Raw genomic sequence first — 15,440 nt, 5'->3', positions numbered from 1 at the left:
ATGAAACATGACCAGTGGTCCAAATGGAATTGAATTGGATTTGTTTTTGTTAATGTGCATTGCAATGACATCACATATAGTATACAGTGTAACACCATACAACTACATCAGGTTAAGTTAATATAAGGAAAACCTTTTCAGAGATATCAGATGGAAAACATTGTACACTGGCCCACTAGTCCACTGGTTTATGCATACATTTAAATGATTACATATATTTTGTTGTATGGGGTTTCTTTTTTTATGTGTCTGTCATCATCTGTGTCTGTGTCTTCCAGCCTGCGATGACAAACACTGGGGTCCAGGTTGTGGTCAGCTGTGTAAGTGTGAGAACGGTGGCCTGTGCAATCCTGTGACCGGTACCTGCCAGTGTCCTCCAGGCTACATTGGGCGCCGCTGTGAGGACCCCTGCCCACCAGGCACCTTTGGCAAGGGCTGTCTTCAGAAGTGCCAGTGTGGAACTGGGGGTTCCTGCGATAAAGTGACCGGAGAGTGCCTGTGTCGAGAACATTTCACTGGGACATTGTGAGTTGTAGAACTAACGCTCTCTCAAATAGGCCTAGAGCAGTATGTATTAATATAAAGTAAATAGAATGTTAAGGTTGGAAAGACAAAATGCAGAGGCGGTAGACTAATTGTTATACCATATCCCATGGCCTAATTCCATCCTACCAATGCAGGAAAAGAGCCCGTCTTGAAACACTAGGTTAGAGCATGAGTCATTAGTTGCAACCTGTGTTTTAGATGCCCCTGAGGATGAGTAGAGAACCACTAGGAATTAGTGGAAACTATTTATATGAGGCAGCTGCCAATGTCAGAAATCAGCACATCACTCTAATAGTCCAAGGGCCAACCACCAAAAAATGTGTTGATCCATGACCCAGGAAACAAAACTGCAAAATGTCAGCAACTAGGTAGATCCTCTTGTGAATATGAACACTGTGTGGTTCAAAACTTGTAAAAGTTGCATATTCATTTGTTATTTTTGATAAAAGTTACGTCTTTAGCATCAAAATCATAGGGCATCTTGGATAATATCCCTAGCAACGTTCCCTAGCAACGTTCCGACGTTGCTATGTTTCACCTTGGTTACTTTTGTTACACACTGGTGCACAGAACTATTTGTGCGTTTGGTGTTCTTCTATGAATAAACTCAAGCAACACGTTACCGGTCCTTCACTGATCCAGATGAACCCGTATAAGATGTTTTGTCAGCTGTATTTAGCTTACAAGGGCCATCATTGCTTTTGCCTTCTAGCCAAACTAAAGACAGCACATTTGCCAGCTAACACAGCTCTCAAAACATTCAAGGTCCCGACAGCTACATAATGCGCTGTTCTGAAATCTGATAAAAAATCTATTTAGCACCTTTCAACAGCTTCTTATCTCGTATTATTCCGGGATTTCTCCGGTCCGGTACACAAGTTGCTTTCTGCAAGCATGGACAACGGAAAGTGTGTAACAAATGTAACCAAGGTGTAACATGCCAACCTCATTGCTAGAGGAAATTACCCAAAATGCTATGATTTTGAAATTGTATCTTTGATTTATAATATTTAAGCTATGTGCAACTTTTACAAGTTTTGAACCACACAGTCCTCATACTCATAAAATGATCTATGTAATGATGTTGAAACTTTGCAGTTTTGTTTCCTGGGTCACGGAATGCCTTTTCTGAAGCCTTTTTTTGGTGGCAGTCCCTTTGACTATAAGCGCTAGTAGAAGTGTTTGGCAATGTACCGCTATTGATGAATTCTACTGTGTACAGTTGAGTATTTGTTGCAAGTGCAGTCATTTTATTTGTCCTTAAACAACTTTCTCTGTATGTTTATGCACTGAATCGCAAAGAGATTCTACCTAATTGAAAAAGATAGGAACTCGTTAACTTGTACCCTACATTTCCATCTCTACACAATCTGAGTTGAGCTGCCACTCAGAGTTCTTTCCTCCATGTTTCTCAGTTGTGAGAAGGCATGCCCAAAGAGTCCATGCCCGCTGCGATGCCCATGCCAGAATGGGGGCATCTGCCAGGGGAAGGGAATCTGTGCGTGCCCCCCTGGGTGGACGGTATGTTTCCTGATCCCTACATTGACAAACAGCATCAGTGGGTCAACATGGAAATCTTTGTCTTTTGAGGTTATCAATCAGATCCCTCTTTTAATGTCATCGTACCATGTACACTCTCTCTCTTTTTCTCTTTCTCTCCTCTCTTTTTCTCTCTTTCTCTGTCTTTCTCTCTCTTCCTCAGGGTGAGGTGTGTACAGAGCGCTGTACAGAGGGCAGGTTTGGTCCTAACTGTGCCCACGAGTGTGTGTGTCACAACCGGGGCCACTGCGACCCTGAGACAGGCCATTGCCAGTGTGCTGAAGGCTTCACTGGGAACAGGTGTGTGTATTTATCTAACTCGCTGCAGTAGAGACAGATACATGTGCTGTATACTCAACCTGCGCCCATGGTTGGGTAGAAGTTGTTTATATCATACAGTTCATGGATCTTTCATACAGGATATTAAATAGGATACAAATATAATAGTTTCTGATTCAGCTCAAGCCAGAGATATGTTATTCCACTTTGGTTTCGGAGCGTGTCCTGATTTGTATGTATGTGTTATGTCTCCACAGGTGTAGTGAGGAGTGTCAGGTGGGTAGTTACGGGCGGGACTGTAAGGGTGTGTGCGACTGTGCCAACGGGTCTCGCTGCTATAACATAGACGGAGGCTGTCTGTGTGAGCCTGGCTTCAGTGGACCCCAGTGCAGAGAGAGGATGTGTAGGCACGGCACCTACGGCCTTCAATGTGAACGCACCTGCCTCTGCCACGACACACACACACTCAGGTATGGCTCAAGAAAGGGTACACACACGCACAACCACACATAACAATTCACACACACACACACACACACACACACACCACACACACACACACACACACACACACACACACACACACACACACACACACACACAAGCCCATAATAGTTTTTACATGATTTTGTTGCTTATAATTCGTAGATTTGTTAAATTCTGTATTAATTGTGCTCACCCATGTGACCATGTTTTCCTCTGTCCATTGGCTAGCTGTCACCCACTGAAAGGCGAGTGCACGTGCCAGCCAGGCTGGGCGGGGCTTTACTGCAACGAGACCTGCGCCCGTGGTTACTACGGACACGGTTGCCTGGAGCCCTGCCTGTGTGTCAACGGAGGGGTGTGTGACAGTGTGAGCGGGCGCTGCCACTGTGCCCCTGGGTACACGGTGAGTGATTAGGACAGGAAACACTGAATGGGGCACGGGATGGCACCGACAATAACTAAAGTAACATTTATTTGGGTTATTTCCTTGAGATAATAAACATGCATGCAGAAATGTATATTCATATTGCATTTATTCTCCTTTTCTGTTGTTGTGAGCTGTTATAACCTGCTTATGTCTGTTGCGTAGGGTGTTCACTGTGAGAGTCCCTGTAAGAGTGGTACCTATGGGAAGAACTGTTCTCTGGAGTGCTCCTGCTCCAACTCAGTGGACTGCTCCCCCATTGATGGGACCTGCTTCTGTAAAGAGGGTGAGTCACTGATAAGAGAGAGAGAGAATAGTCATAATATCAACGGTGTGAGTATGTCTGTGGCTACCTTATTGTATGAACCAGTCAGTTAGGGCGCGATTCCATCTGTGTCGCTGAAGCGTTACAGATTGGGCAATCTAAATTTAAACAGGATTTCCTTTTGAGCTGACATATGCAGCGTTTACCGTGAATGCAGTCACCGCTACCGTGGGAACATTGCCTTTAAAGTTCAATCACGCTGTAACGCTGAACTACCGCGATACCGTTTGAATCTAGCCATAGGTATCAGAAGCAGACCTGTGTTTTGTTCCAAAATGGTTGCTGCTCTTTACAGAAAGACGCTTAGACAAACATACAGGCTGACAGACACAGACTTGTATGATTCCTTTACAAAATGTCCCTCTCTGTCTCTCTCCAGGCTGGCGAGGGCGGTACTGCTCCATACCCTGTTCTAAGGGCACCTGGGGCCCGGGTTGCAACGCCACGTGCCAGTGCGCCAATGGGGCATTGTGTAACCCAGCAGACGGATCCTGCACTTGCTCTCCAGGCTGGAAGGGGCCCCTGTGCGACCAACCATGCCCCGTAAGTGCCAGTATAATACTGTAGCTATAACGTTTGTTAAAAGGTAACATAATCTTAACATAACATAGGCCTGATGTGATTTTTTTTCAATGCATAGATTAGTAATGTTACTCATACTATAATCACTGTCTTTATTTCTTTACTGTAGCTCATTCTGTGCATCCATAAGCCTATATTCTGGACTACCCCTTATCTTCAGTCCTCCTTTCCTTCAATGAGGATAATCTGCCAACTATGATGTATTTACAGTGTATCTTGCCAAAGTACCGTTTGCTTGACTCTGACTGTGCTGGCCAAATGGTTCAGGGATTCCCTTGACGATGCTTTCGTGGTTGGCATGTGTTTGCTGTACAGATGGGCACGTTCGGGCCAGGCTGCCTGAAGAGGTGTGACTGCCTAAACGCAGACGGCTGCCAGGGTGCCAGCGGGCAGTGCCAGTGTCTGCCAGGGTGGACTGGTAAGCGCCGACACCCCTGTTGAGTTAGTGTCAGCTTGGGATAGACCTGGAAATTAGTCAGTCCAATGTGATCTACAGGTTGTAACCTCTCTCTGTGTCTCTGTGTCTCTCTGTCTCTCTGTCTCTCTCTGTCTCTCTGTGTCTCTCTGTCTGTCTTGTGTGTGCTTTTCTCTCCTAGGTACCCGCTGTGCCCAGACATGCCCAGAGGGTACATGGGGACGCCACTGTAACCAGAGCTGCTTCTGTCAGAACAGCGCCACCTGTCTGCCACACAGCGGTGCCTGCGTTTGTCTCCCCGGTTACTGGGGACCCACCTGTCAACATAGTGAGTACAGAAAATGCTTGATATTGATGCCTGTATAAATAAGTAGAAAATGTCACTCTATCGCCATCAATCTCATTCGTATGCTAAGTTATGTGTCAAGTTGCTAAATTGTTATGAATCACCATAATCTCTCTCTTTCTCTCAGTGTGCAGTGCAGGTGTGTATGGTGACCAGTGCAGTATAACATGCCCGTCCTGTGCCCACTCCTCCTCCTGCCACCATGTCACAGGCCAGTGTGTGTGCAAACCCGGGTACACTGGAGCCCTTTGTGAACAAGGTCAGCACTAAACCATATCTTACCTATAGTCAAACTAGCATACATATAGAAGACCCGCAGTATCTTGGCATACTTTAGTGCTTTACATGTAAAAAATGTTTATGTGTATATTATATTTAACCTTGACGTGTGTTTTGGTGTAATTCCTAGCCTGTCCAGTGGGTCTCTATGGTAAGCAGTGTACTGGAGTGTGTAGATGTGCCCACAACTCATCGTGCCACCATCAGGATGGGTCTTGCCTCTGCCCCCCAGGATGGACAGGCCCTGACTGTACTCTACGTAAGTCTGGCTCAATGCATTTTTACTCTATCACAACATATGCCCAACTTGACCTTTGCTGATTGAAATCAATGACATTGTTTTATAAAGAGTTGAAATTCACGAGTCATACTTTGAATCTCTGCCTGTGTCTCTAGAATGCCACCATGGGATGTTTGGCCTTAACTGTGCCCAAGTCTGCTCCTGCCCACCCAACTTCTACTGCGACCCACAGACAGGGGAGTGTGTGTGTGAATCAGGACCAGGGATCGACTGCAAAAAAGGTATGGTCTCCCCTTTACCCAATGAACAGTTACTAACCATACATCAGTTTACAAGCTAGTAATGACATACTGTTGCCCATAGCTACCAGACTATAATAGTTGTCTATTGAGTTGTCTATTGAATCTGCTACAATCCAGTTAAATAAGACAGTAATGAAACTGGTTATTATCTACCTAAGTCTATTCAGCATGAAGTATTGTTACGGTGATGACTGGAGGGCCTGTGACGGTGATGACCCTTGTTCTCTGTGCTCCACACAGAACGCTTTGTGAGTATGATGGTGCCCGTGTCCCCGGGGGAGAGGGACTCGTGGGGGGCCATCGCAGGCATCGTGGTGCTGGTCATGCTGGTGGTGCTGCTGCTGGCCCTGCTACTGCTCTACCGCCGCCGGCAGAAAGACAAGCAAGCCAACACACCGACAGTCTCCTTCTCCACCTCACGCACCGTCAACTCCGAATACGCAATACCAGGTACTGTATTGATACAGCGTTGGTTTAAAAGATTACGTTAAAAAAACAAATGTTTGCGAATAGTTTGACCACATAATGTATCCATACTGTAGCGCTGGCTAGGTTACAGTTTTGGTTAGGATTCATACACAGTAATGTATTTTATATACAGTGCTGGTTATTGATGTCATGTCCCTTCTTGCTCCTCAGATGTTCCTCACAACTACCACCACTACTACAACCACAGCTATCACACACTGACTGGGAGCAGACCCCCTCTACCACACGTCCCCAACAACCAGGACCGCGCCATCAAGGCAAGTGTCATTACCGTCACCTCCGTCTCGAGTCAACTGTGTTACACCCCAGTGTCCTTTATACAGGATATGCTTGTTTGAGAGGAGCTGTATGATTTCTGATTGGTTAATATCGGTGTCTTTCAAACAGAACACCAATAACCAGCTCTTCTGTGACGTGAAGAACATGGAGAGGGAGAGAGGCCTGTTCGGGGTGGAGAGCAATGCCACTTTGCCTGCAGACTGGAAACACCATGAGGCTCGCAAAGAACCAGGTCCGTCTTTTTTACTGCCTGTTTCAAACTGCACGTTCTTCGCCAACTTTCATCCTCCATTTCATCACCTGGTATTGATTTAATACCAAGACAGGATATTTGTCTTTTATGAGTTTGCTATAAATAAAATAGATTATGCAAAATGTTTTTTAATGTTTACAGGAGCTTTCAGCATTGACCGCAGTTATAGCTACAGTGCCAGCCTTGGGAAATATTACAACAAAGGTAGTTTTCCATGCTTCCTATATCCCTTTTCTCCTTCATTTCCAGCAACTCCAAGTTAACATGAAATATGCTTGCTTTTCTCTAGAACTACTCTAGGCAACATTTCCATCAATCCATTTTCACACATGCCTTCCTTTTGTGGCATATTTAACATAAAACATGCCTGAACTGTCGACCCATCACCAGATGACAAACTACATGTGACCTGGCTGACCCAGAGCCAGTCAGCTCCTCTGTTAACTTTTACACTCTGCCCCTTGTTAGTGACAGAACTAAAGGACACTGGGGTGGCAGCTAGCAGCAGTTCTCTGAACAGTGAGAACCCCTACGCCACCATTAAAGACCTGCCCGGCCTGCCCTTCGGCCCTCCTGAGAGCAGCTACATGGAGATGAGGACGGCCATGCCCCATGAGAGGTCCTACACCGAGATCAGCCCTCCACCATTCAGCACATCAACATTACGCAGAGGTGGGTTACTATACTGTTGTTCAGGACCCTTCAAATGTATAATCAGTAGTATACACGGAATATCTGGCTATGCTAGCATGTAAAACAACAAAACAGACAATTCTCTATCACTATGTAAAACGTTTAGGTTTCGCATAGCATACTCAGAAAAAAAATGAATAAATGTTAAGACTGTGCAAATAGACAAATGAGATGGATGGGTTTCCGTAACACATGGTTGAATGGGCAGTACTGTTTTCATGGAAATGAAAGGAGGTCATGTGAGGAAAGGGAGAGGGGAGTAAACCACAGGAATGGATTGGAAAGTCTCAGTATGAGGGCTGGAGAAAGGGTTGACCATAGCAATAACCTCATTCCTAGGCCAAGAGAATCATACTGTATATTTTATAGTATAATCCTTAATTTACCATTCACATTGAGTAAACATAAAGACAATCTGAAATATAAACTCCAGTAGACGGATGACAATTACAATGTTTATTTCAATTTTTTCAGAGCGCAGTTCCCTTGGGCGGGTCCCGGAGCAGGAGCCCCATAATCACTATGACCTACCTGTGAACAGCCACATCCCAGGACACTATGACCTGCCACCTGTCCGCCGCCCACCCTCTCCCGTACGCAGGAGACTGCCCCAATGACACCAGCCCTATTCTGAACATCACAATGCAGAAGAACTAATTTAAACTTTACTGCCATTCAAAAACATTGGTAGGAAGTTGTCTTGGGGTTATTCAAGGCTACAAAACAGTCAGTTGCAGCAGTGACAGTCAGGGCAACCTGACAAAGACAGCAGATTATGCCGATGCTTCTGTCAGTGGGTTTACATAGTAACACTGCCCCCTGGTGGATTAAGGTGGCATTTTATCCACCGTTACACTCTTGTGATCCAGACTCAACGGCCAAGGCATGTGGGGATAGGCTTTGAGAATGCCAGTATCGCAGTTTGAGGACATACATGCATGCATTTGAGTTTGACCAAACTTGGGATTCCTTCAAATGTTATTTTCATACTGCGGATAAAGGGACTTGGCTTTTGGAGCACATGATTTGGCATACAAGCCTTTTGACCAGAATTACATAAACCGGGACGGCAATTGAAAGGCATTTTTATATCTCCATGATGTCAGTAGTTTAGTATGAGGTCCCCTCAAGTCCCTTTCCCCCTCCCCTATAGACAATAGAATGTCAGCTTCCAATTAGGGGAAATCCAGAGCCCATTTGTACAGCTAGCTCCTCAATGTTTTACAATGTAATCATGCAATATGTTGTATATAATGTACATTAAATGGCTTAACATTGTATGCACTTGTTCAGAAGTATTTTGTGCTCAGGTAGCTTGTATAATATCACACATCAAACCACAGATTACATTTTATTAAGAAGTCAACCACAAGACGGCATTTGTTGGGAAAATATTTTTACTTGTGTCATCTCGAACAGAAAAGGCTGGTAAATCATCACTACTACATTCTACCTGGATTGCATGGTTTTCCCATATTAGGTATAATCATTTCTTATAAATTCAATTGAGCATTATGTACAAGGACAATTTCCGTACAAATATGCAACTATAGCCAACATACTCTGTAAATCTATAAATTCCATTGTCTTGAAAGACAAAATATCGCATATCTTTGGAATTGACACCTCATAATGCAAAAAGAATACATCATTTCCAATGATCACTAGCAGGTATCAATAAGGCACTTGAGACATGATGAGAAAAGAAATACTGAAAAGTGACAAAAGTAATTATATATGTCAAGTAAAATAATATCATTGAGCTTCTCAAAGGTATGTCTGGGGCAGTGAGAATAATCACATTTTCTCAAATTTGGTAGTGATAGAAATGTGTATGAAGTACAAAAGAAAAACTAAATATTTCAAAAAGTATCAAGTATTCTCAGAAAATCTTTACTGCTTACACATCCTATAAAAGGCTGCCAGACTACTGTACATGCCTCTATTAATATGCAGTGGATAAAGCTTTGTAGATGACTGTAGCTCATTTTTGACATAGTTGTAAAGAAATAAGAAGCCCCCCCCCCCCCCCAAAAAAAAGAATAAACATGCCCAAAAGAAAAGCCACTAAGCTCAGAAAAACACAGCCATTATAATCCTTTAGTGGGAGAGAGGCCTCTAGACAATAGTCTCAAGACTACAATACATGAATACAGAGGATGTCAATGGAAAATTATCATATGAGGAATAGATGGTTTAAGTTTCATTTAGGTTTCCTTCTCAAGTTAAATAATCTTTCTGACCTTGTCAAAGTGACACCTTGATAATTGATTACACTGAAAATATGGCACCAACATGTTTGCCAATGCAACATACTGTGTAGTTCATTAATAAAGTAAACTTTTGGCCAGATAATACCATATAGTCCAACTACCCCTACGGGCCATTCAGGCTCAGGCTTACTTGTCCAAGGTTTGCCTTCTTTCTGTACCCATTATTTCTGACACTACACCTGATACAAACAAAGTTACAGAATGTACACATTGTTGCACTGCTGTCACGAGAAGGTAAGCATTGTACTTTCATTTAAATCAACACACTTCCAACTCAGACAATCTGTCTTTAGAGTCTGACAAACCAGAACATCTATTTCTCAAGCTGCCACATTCCCTCAAACCTAAAAATGGAGAATCAATATTAGAAGGTTACAGTAACATTACTATAATCCATCTGGCAATTATCTCAGATTCAAAAAGCAAAAGAATCCCTACAAATCATATTTTTGTGTCTAGATCTGATGAGTTGCCCTACAGTACAACTACGTAAACAAAAAAGCGTGGCATAACTGTTTTGTCATACAAGACAAAGGCGAGGTCAGAGGTCAGACAAGAATTATCAGCCTCTAAGAGGAAACTATTTCTGGAGGTCCGAGGTCATGTCAAGACCGCACTCAACTTTACAATACAGTACTACTTTGTCTTCCCCATATCTGTGTGCTCATCTCGTTTTGGTATCCTTTCTTTAACAACTACATACCTCTTTCAAGCCTGTGAAAACAAGTCACAATTTGGAACCTATATTCATATTACCATAGTTGTCTGATTGTTTCATGAGTAATAATATAGATGTCATTCCATAAAAAACTAGTGTCTTGTGTTCAGAAATATAAACCACTTGATGGCAGTGTCAAGTTTGAGCTCCTCTTTGTAACTATGGCTTTAGAATGATCAATCCCATCGCTCAGTCTAATACAAACCCCCATAATCCTCTAGCGGTCAGGGGGGGTTAACTCCATCTCCATTTAATGACATTCAAGACATTCTATGGTAGTGTATATGGAATACCAGGCCAGAGATCCCTGGTTCCAGCCCCCATGTCCACTGATTCATAGCAGGGTTTGCTGCTGTGCGTGTTTAGTGTTGTGACAGTTTAGACATGACGCAAAAGCCCACTATGGATCAAAGACCATTGTAATGGTTAAAGGTGCTTTCTGTGCCTCTCTCCCTAGATATGGCCCTAAACAGTGAAAGCATCTGCCCAGCCCACATGCAATAACTAGAATATACAAGCTCATATATCTGAAGTGAATACACAGCTCCTAAGCCCTTTGCCAAACACCAAAGGTAATCTAACCTGCAGATTATGTCATACAAAATAAGGCAGATCATATATGAAACAAAGGAAATAAAAAAGTAATTTAAAAAAAGGCATCTCCCATCCATGTGTGGTGTGGGAGGTACTTGTCCAGGTAAGGTGGTGCCTGCCTGGCTTTACATGATGGAGCAGTTCTCCGGTCTGGGACCTCCCTGAGAAAGACAGGAAGTGACATAGGGGCGTTAGAGGAAGTGAGGGGACAGGAAGGGGCTGTTGTCATAACAGCAGGAGAAACAGGAAAACTGGGATGCTGTGCGCATGAGTGTGCATGTGTCAGAGAGAGAGAATGAGGGGTGTTTGTGCTTTGAAACAGAAATAGTGTGTGTTAAGTGTCTTAAAATGTGTGTTAACCTGTCTGGGCTAGGGGGCAGTATTTTCACGGCCGGATAAAAAAAACGTACCCGATTTAAACTGGTTACTACTCTTTCCCAGAAACGAGAATATGCATATTATTAGTAGATTTGGATAGAAAACACTCTGAATTTTCTAAAACTGTTTGAATGGTGTCTGTGAGTATAACAGAACTCATATGGCAGGCAAAAACCTGAGAAAATTCCAAGCAGGAAGTGGCCTGTCTGAGAAATTGTAGTTCTTCTTTCTAGTCCCTTTCGAAACTACAGTATCTCTGGGGTTACGTTGCACTTTCTAAGGCTTCCATTGGCTCTCTAAAGCCTTCAGAAAGCGGATTGAGGCGTATCCTGTCTCTGGGCAGAGTATACTAGCACAGTTTGTCAGTGCTCTGCCTAGTGACAAAGAGATTGGAGTTGCGCGGTACCGCGACCATGCTGTTTTTTCTTTTCCTGTTTGAATGAATACACTATTGTCCGGTTGGAATATTATTGCTATTTTATGAGAAAAATACCATAAAAATTGATTTTAAACAGCGTTTGACATGCATCTAAGTACGGTAAAGGAACATTTACAATTTTTTTGTCTCGAAATGCGCTCGCGCGTTAGCCTTTGGATAGTGACCTGAACGCACGAACAAAACTGAGGTATTTGGACATAACTATGGATTATTTGGAACAAAAACAACATTTCTTGTGGAAGTAGCAGTCCTGGGAGTGCATTCTGATGAAGATCAGCAAAGGTAATACAATTCTTCTAATAGTAATTCTGAGTTTAGTGAGCCCCGAAGTTGGCGGGTATCAAAATAGCTAGCCATGATGGCTGAGCTATGTACTCAGAATATTGCAAAATGTGCTTTCGCCGAAAAGCTATTTTAAAATCTGACAGCGATTGCATAAAGGAGTTCTGTATCTATAATTCTTAAAATAATTGTTATGTATTTTGTCAACGTTTATGGTGAGTAACTTAGTAAATTCACCGGAAGTTTTGGGTGGGAATGCATGTTCTGAACATCACATGCCAATGTAAAAAGCTGTTTTTGGATATAAATATGAACTTGATTGAACAAAACATGCATGCATTGTATAACATAATGTCCTAGGAGTGTCATCTGATGAAGATCATCAAAGGTTAGTGCTTCATTTAGCTGTGTTTTGGGTTTAGGTGACATATATGCTTGCTTGGAAAATGGCTGTGTGATTATTTGTGGCTATGTACTCTCCTAACATAATCTAATGTTTTGCTTTCGCTGTAAAGCCTTTTTGAAATCGGACAATGTGGTTAGATTAATGAGAGTCTTGTCTTTAAAATGGTGTAAAATAGTCGTATGTTTGAAAAATGTAAATGATTGCATTTTTGAGGTTTTGTATTTCACGCCACGTTCTTCCACTGGCTGTTGAATAGAGTGGGACGGTGACGTGCCACCTAGCCCATAGAGGTTAAAACGATATACATGATCAAACAGATGGAGTCCTACAGTACCTGTCTGGGTGAGTTGCTACCCATTATAAAGAGGGGAGACATCAGGCCCTCAGGCAGACCTCCTCCACTGCTGATGGAGCAGGAGCCACTGGACACCCCTGAGGTGGCACAGCTCTTATCAGACGGCTGGCCACACGAGCCACAGACCACCGTGCGGCTCCGCAGGTTGTAGTCACGGTCCACACCGCACGCACTGTGGTTGCCCTGCAGAGGGAGACAGAGAACAGAAGGTTCCAACATTACTGGTAAATACTAACTGTAGCCACTGTGAGGCATTAGTCCAGTAATGGTAAATAAAAGTCTTTCCATTTTTCTTGTCACCCTTTAGAGACGTATTTAAGTCTATCATCGCACACCCCTGGCCTTGTTTGGTGACTAAATAAGTACTCTATATAAATTAACCTATTTTCATCTGAAACAGGGGATCCTGAACAATGTTTTGGCTCAATAGCCTTCCTCACAGTGCAAGTATAGTTTCAGTAATTTATTTATCATCCTGAGCCTGTGTCTTTCATAAACAGTGAGACTCACATCATCATCATCATCTTCCTGGAACAGGGTGCGTGTAACTTTCCTTTGTGCCATTTCCTATGGGAAAGAGAGGCGCAGAACAGTCAGTTTGTCAACCGGCTATGACGTGAGCAAGGTATTTTACCAAATCTCACATGTATTCAAATATGTAGGAAGTGGGATGATGTTGCCAAGAGAAAGACTGAACAGTCAACGGGACAATGGGAAGGTACAACTACAAACATGTGCATGTGACGTGTCTCTCTCACCTCTCCATTGGCGCTGACCAGGGTGGTTTGGAACAGGTCTCCGCTGCCCCATGAGTTCTGGGTCTTCCACACCAGGTCTGAGGGGGGGTTGTGGGTGCCGCCTGCTCCTGAAGCCCAAATCTACAGAGGGAAGAGGTACAGAACTGTCGGTTATCACCTCATCACATACTATAGTTACTTTACACACAAGCCCACATTGTGACAAACATACTGCTCTCTCAACATGGTGTACTAAAAACTGAACACAAGCATAGTTGATGACAGTGCAGACATGACGAAGGTTTTACTCACTGTGACGGTCTGTCCTGCCTTGAGGTTGAATTTGGGGGGGAACTTGTAGACGATGGGGGTGCTGGTGCCCACCTGTCTCTTCACCTGCCAGTGGCCCAGAAGCTGGTCCTGAAGGACAACAGATAAGCATCAAGTCTGTTTCAGCCAACGTCAACTAAAATCACTAGGTAGAAGAGATTGTCCTTTTACATCATCAACCTAACAGGGTGTTTTTACTACAGTAGCTTCCTTACAAAACCTGTGCATTTGACCATAACAGAAAGAATGCGGCGCATCGTAGCAGAAAGCACCCATTGTATGTCAAGCTGACCGATTAATTCCATACCTCGTTGGCCTTGTTGCTGAGGCGGACGTACTTCCCCTCCAGGTCCACCTCGTCCACGGTGACGCGGCCGCTAGCGGAGGCCTGCTGGGCGATGCGTGTACGCGTCACGGCGCCCCCCGCCAGGCTGGAGGTCTCGCTGTCGTTGTCATTGAGCCGTCTCTTCTTGGCGCTGGCCGTGCCTGAGGAGTTGCGGCTGCCGCTGGTGGACTGGACCACTCGGGCGCTGTGGCTGTGTCCTGAGCCCGAGGTACGGGTGGTATGGGTGTGTGCTGAGCCCGAGCCGGTGGTACGGGACACAGTGACTCGGGTTGGGGGAGGGCTGGGGGACAGACGCAGTCTGGGGGGGGGGGTGACAGAGAAGAAGAGTGTTGATACAAATCTAGTGTGGGTGTGTAGGTTACATGAGTTTATTTACTTCAGTCTGTGTGTAAATGTCTGTGTGTGGCTTGCAGTGTGTTTGTGTATGCATGATGTGTATTGTGCATTCCCGTAATGTCTCCTCACCTCTCCTCCTCTCCCTCCAGCAGTTTACGGTAGGCGCTGATCTCCATGTCCAGGGCCAGTTTGATGTCCAGCAGCTCCTGGTATTCATCCAGCTGTTGCTGCATCCGCATGCGCATCTCCCCCATCTCCCTCTCCTTGTCCTCCAGGCGCCGGCGCATCGTGTCCCGCTCCCGGGCCAGAGACTCCTCCAGCTCACGCACCCTGGCCTCCCTCGCCGCCAGCTAACACACAGAGGGTTGATACCCCGGTTAGACCAACCAAAAGGGCCATATTTGACAGAGATGAGATGAACTGAGCTAATACTTTGTATTAGAGCCAACACTAGAGCTAAGATAACAGCTGTCAGAGCTCCACAGTATGGAGATGTATGGTAAGAGACTTCTGTGATTGACAGGTGGACAGGGTGCAGCCGTACCTGTTTCTGCAGCTGGCTGAGCTGGGAGGACATGCCCTCCATCCGCACGCGAGTCTGCTGCAGCTCCTCGTGGGCCGCCCCCACCAGAGTACTGTTCCTGTCTGCGGAGTGACGGGCGTTCTCCAGCTGAGACACACACAGGGCCAGAGAGGTCAGAACGAAACCACGATACATGTGTCTGTGCTAGGTTGGCACTGGGCCAGTGAAAGGTTGTTGAATGATGC

The 15,440-nt window shown here is 44.5% G+C and overlaps 2 protein-coding genes across 3 annotated transcripts in view; one reads left to right on the top strand and one right to left on the bottom strand.

The window, feature by feature from the left end:
- The window catches only part of LOC106605310 (platelet endothelial aggregation receptor 1), a 45,668-nt gene extending 36,910 nt beyond the window's left edge, over positions 1-8,758 (top strand). The window contains exons 6-23 of one of the 2 annotated variants that reach the window (XM_014200789.3): positions 279-525; positions 1,962-2,067; positions 2,249-2,385; positions 2,622-2,834; positions 3,079-3,253; positions 3,440-3,560; positions 3,979-4,142; positions 4,497-4,599; positions 4,778-4,924; positions 5,070-5,201; positions 5,352-5,480; positions 5,618-5,743; positions 6,005-6,214; positions 6,404-6,510; positions 6,641-6,764; positions 6,927-6,989; positions 7,254-7,457; positions 7,953-8,758. In XM_014200789.3, the coding sequence (XP_014056264.2) occupies positions 279-525; positions 1,962-2,067; positions 2,249-2,385; positions 2,622-2,834; positions 3,079-3,253; positions 3,440-3,560; positions 3,979-4,142; positions 4,497-4,599; positions 4,778-4,924; positions 5,070-5,201; positions 5,352-5,480; positions 5,618-5,743; positions 6,005-6,214; positions 6,404-6,510; positions 6,641-6,764; positions 6,927-6,989; positions 7,254-7,457; positions 7,953-8,095 (2,651 nt within the window). In that variant the 3' untranslated portion in view covers positions 8,096-8,758. The remainder of the gene's footprint in view (positions 1-278; positions 526-1,961; positions 2,068-2,248; positions 2,386-2,621; positions 2,835-3,078; positions 3,254-3,439; positions 3,561-3,978; positions 4,143-4,496; positions 4,600-4,777; positions 4,925-5,069; positions 5,202-5,351; positions 5,481-5,617; positions 5,744-6,004; positions 6,215-6,403; positions 6,511-6,640; positions 6,765-6,926; positions 6,990-7,253; positions 7,458-7,952) is intronic. The other variant, XM_045718434.2, reaches the window with a different exon arrangement.
- A 99-nt stretch (positions 8,759-8,857) lies between these two features.
- Positions 8,858-15,440, bottom strand: part of LOC106605311 (lamin-A) — a 31,562-nt gene continuing 24,979 nt past the window's right edge. Inside the window, exons 7-14 of the mRNA XM_014200791.3 lie at positions 15,217-15,342; positions 14,802-15,022; positions 14,298-14,634; positions 13,973-14,080; positions 13,682-13,801; positions 13,434-13,490; positions 12,903-13,106; positions 8,858-11,224 (exon numbers count right to left, since the gene is read on the bottom strand). Of these exons, the coding sequence (XP_014056266.1) occupies positions 11,189-11,224; positions 12,903-13,106; positions 13,434-13,490; positions 13,682-13,801; positions 13,973-14,080; positions 14,298-14,634; positions 14,802-15,022; positions 15,217-15,342 (1,209 nt within the window). The 3' untranslated portion in view covers positions 8,858-11,188. The remainder of the gene's footprint in view (positions 11,225-12,902; positions 13,107-13,433; positions 13,491-13,681; positions 13,802-13,972; positions 14,081-14,297; positions 14,635-14,801; positions 15,023-15,216; positions 15,343-15,440) is intronic.

The sequence above is a fragment of the Salmo salar genome, chromosome 05 (genome assembly GCF_965601325.2).
Source record: "Salmo salar chromosome 05, fSalSal1, whole genome shotgun sequence".
Lineage (NCBI taxonomy): Eukaryota > Metazoa > Chordata > Actinopteri > Salmoniformes > Salmonidae > Salmo > Salmo salar.
This window is presented reverse-complemented; position numbering and strand designations above follow the sequence as displayed.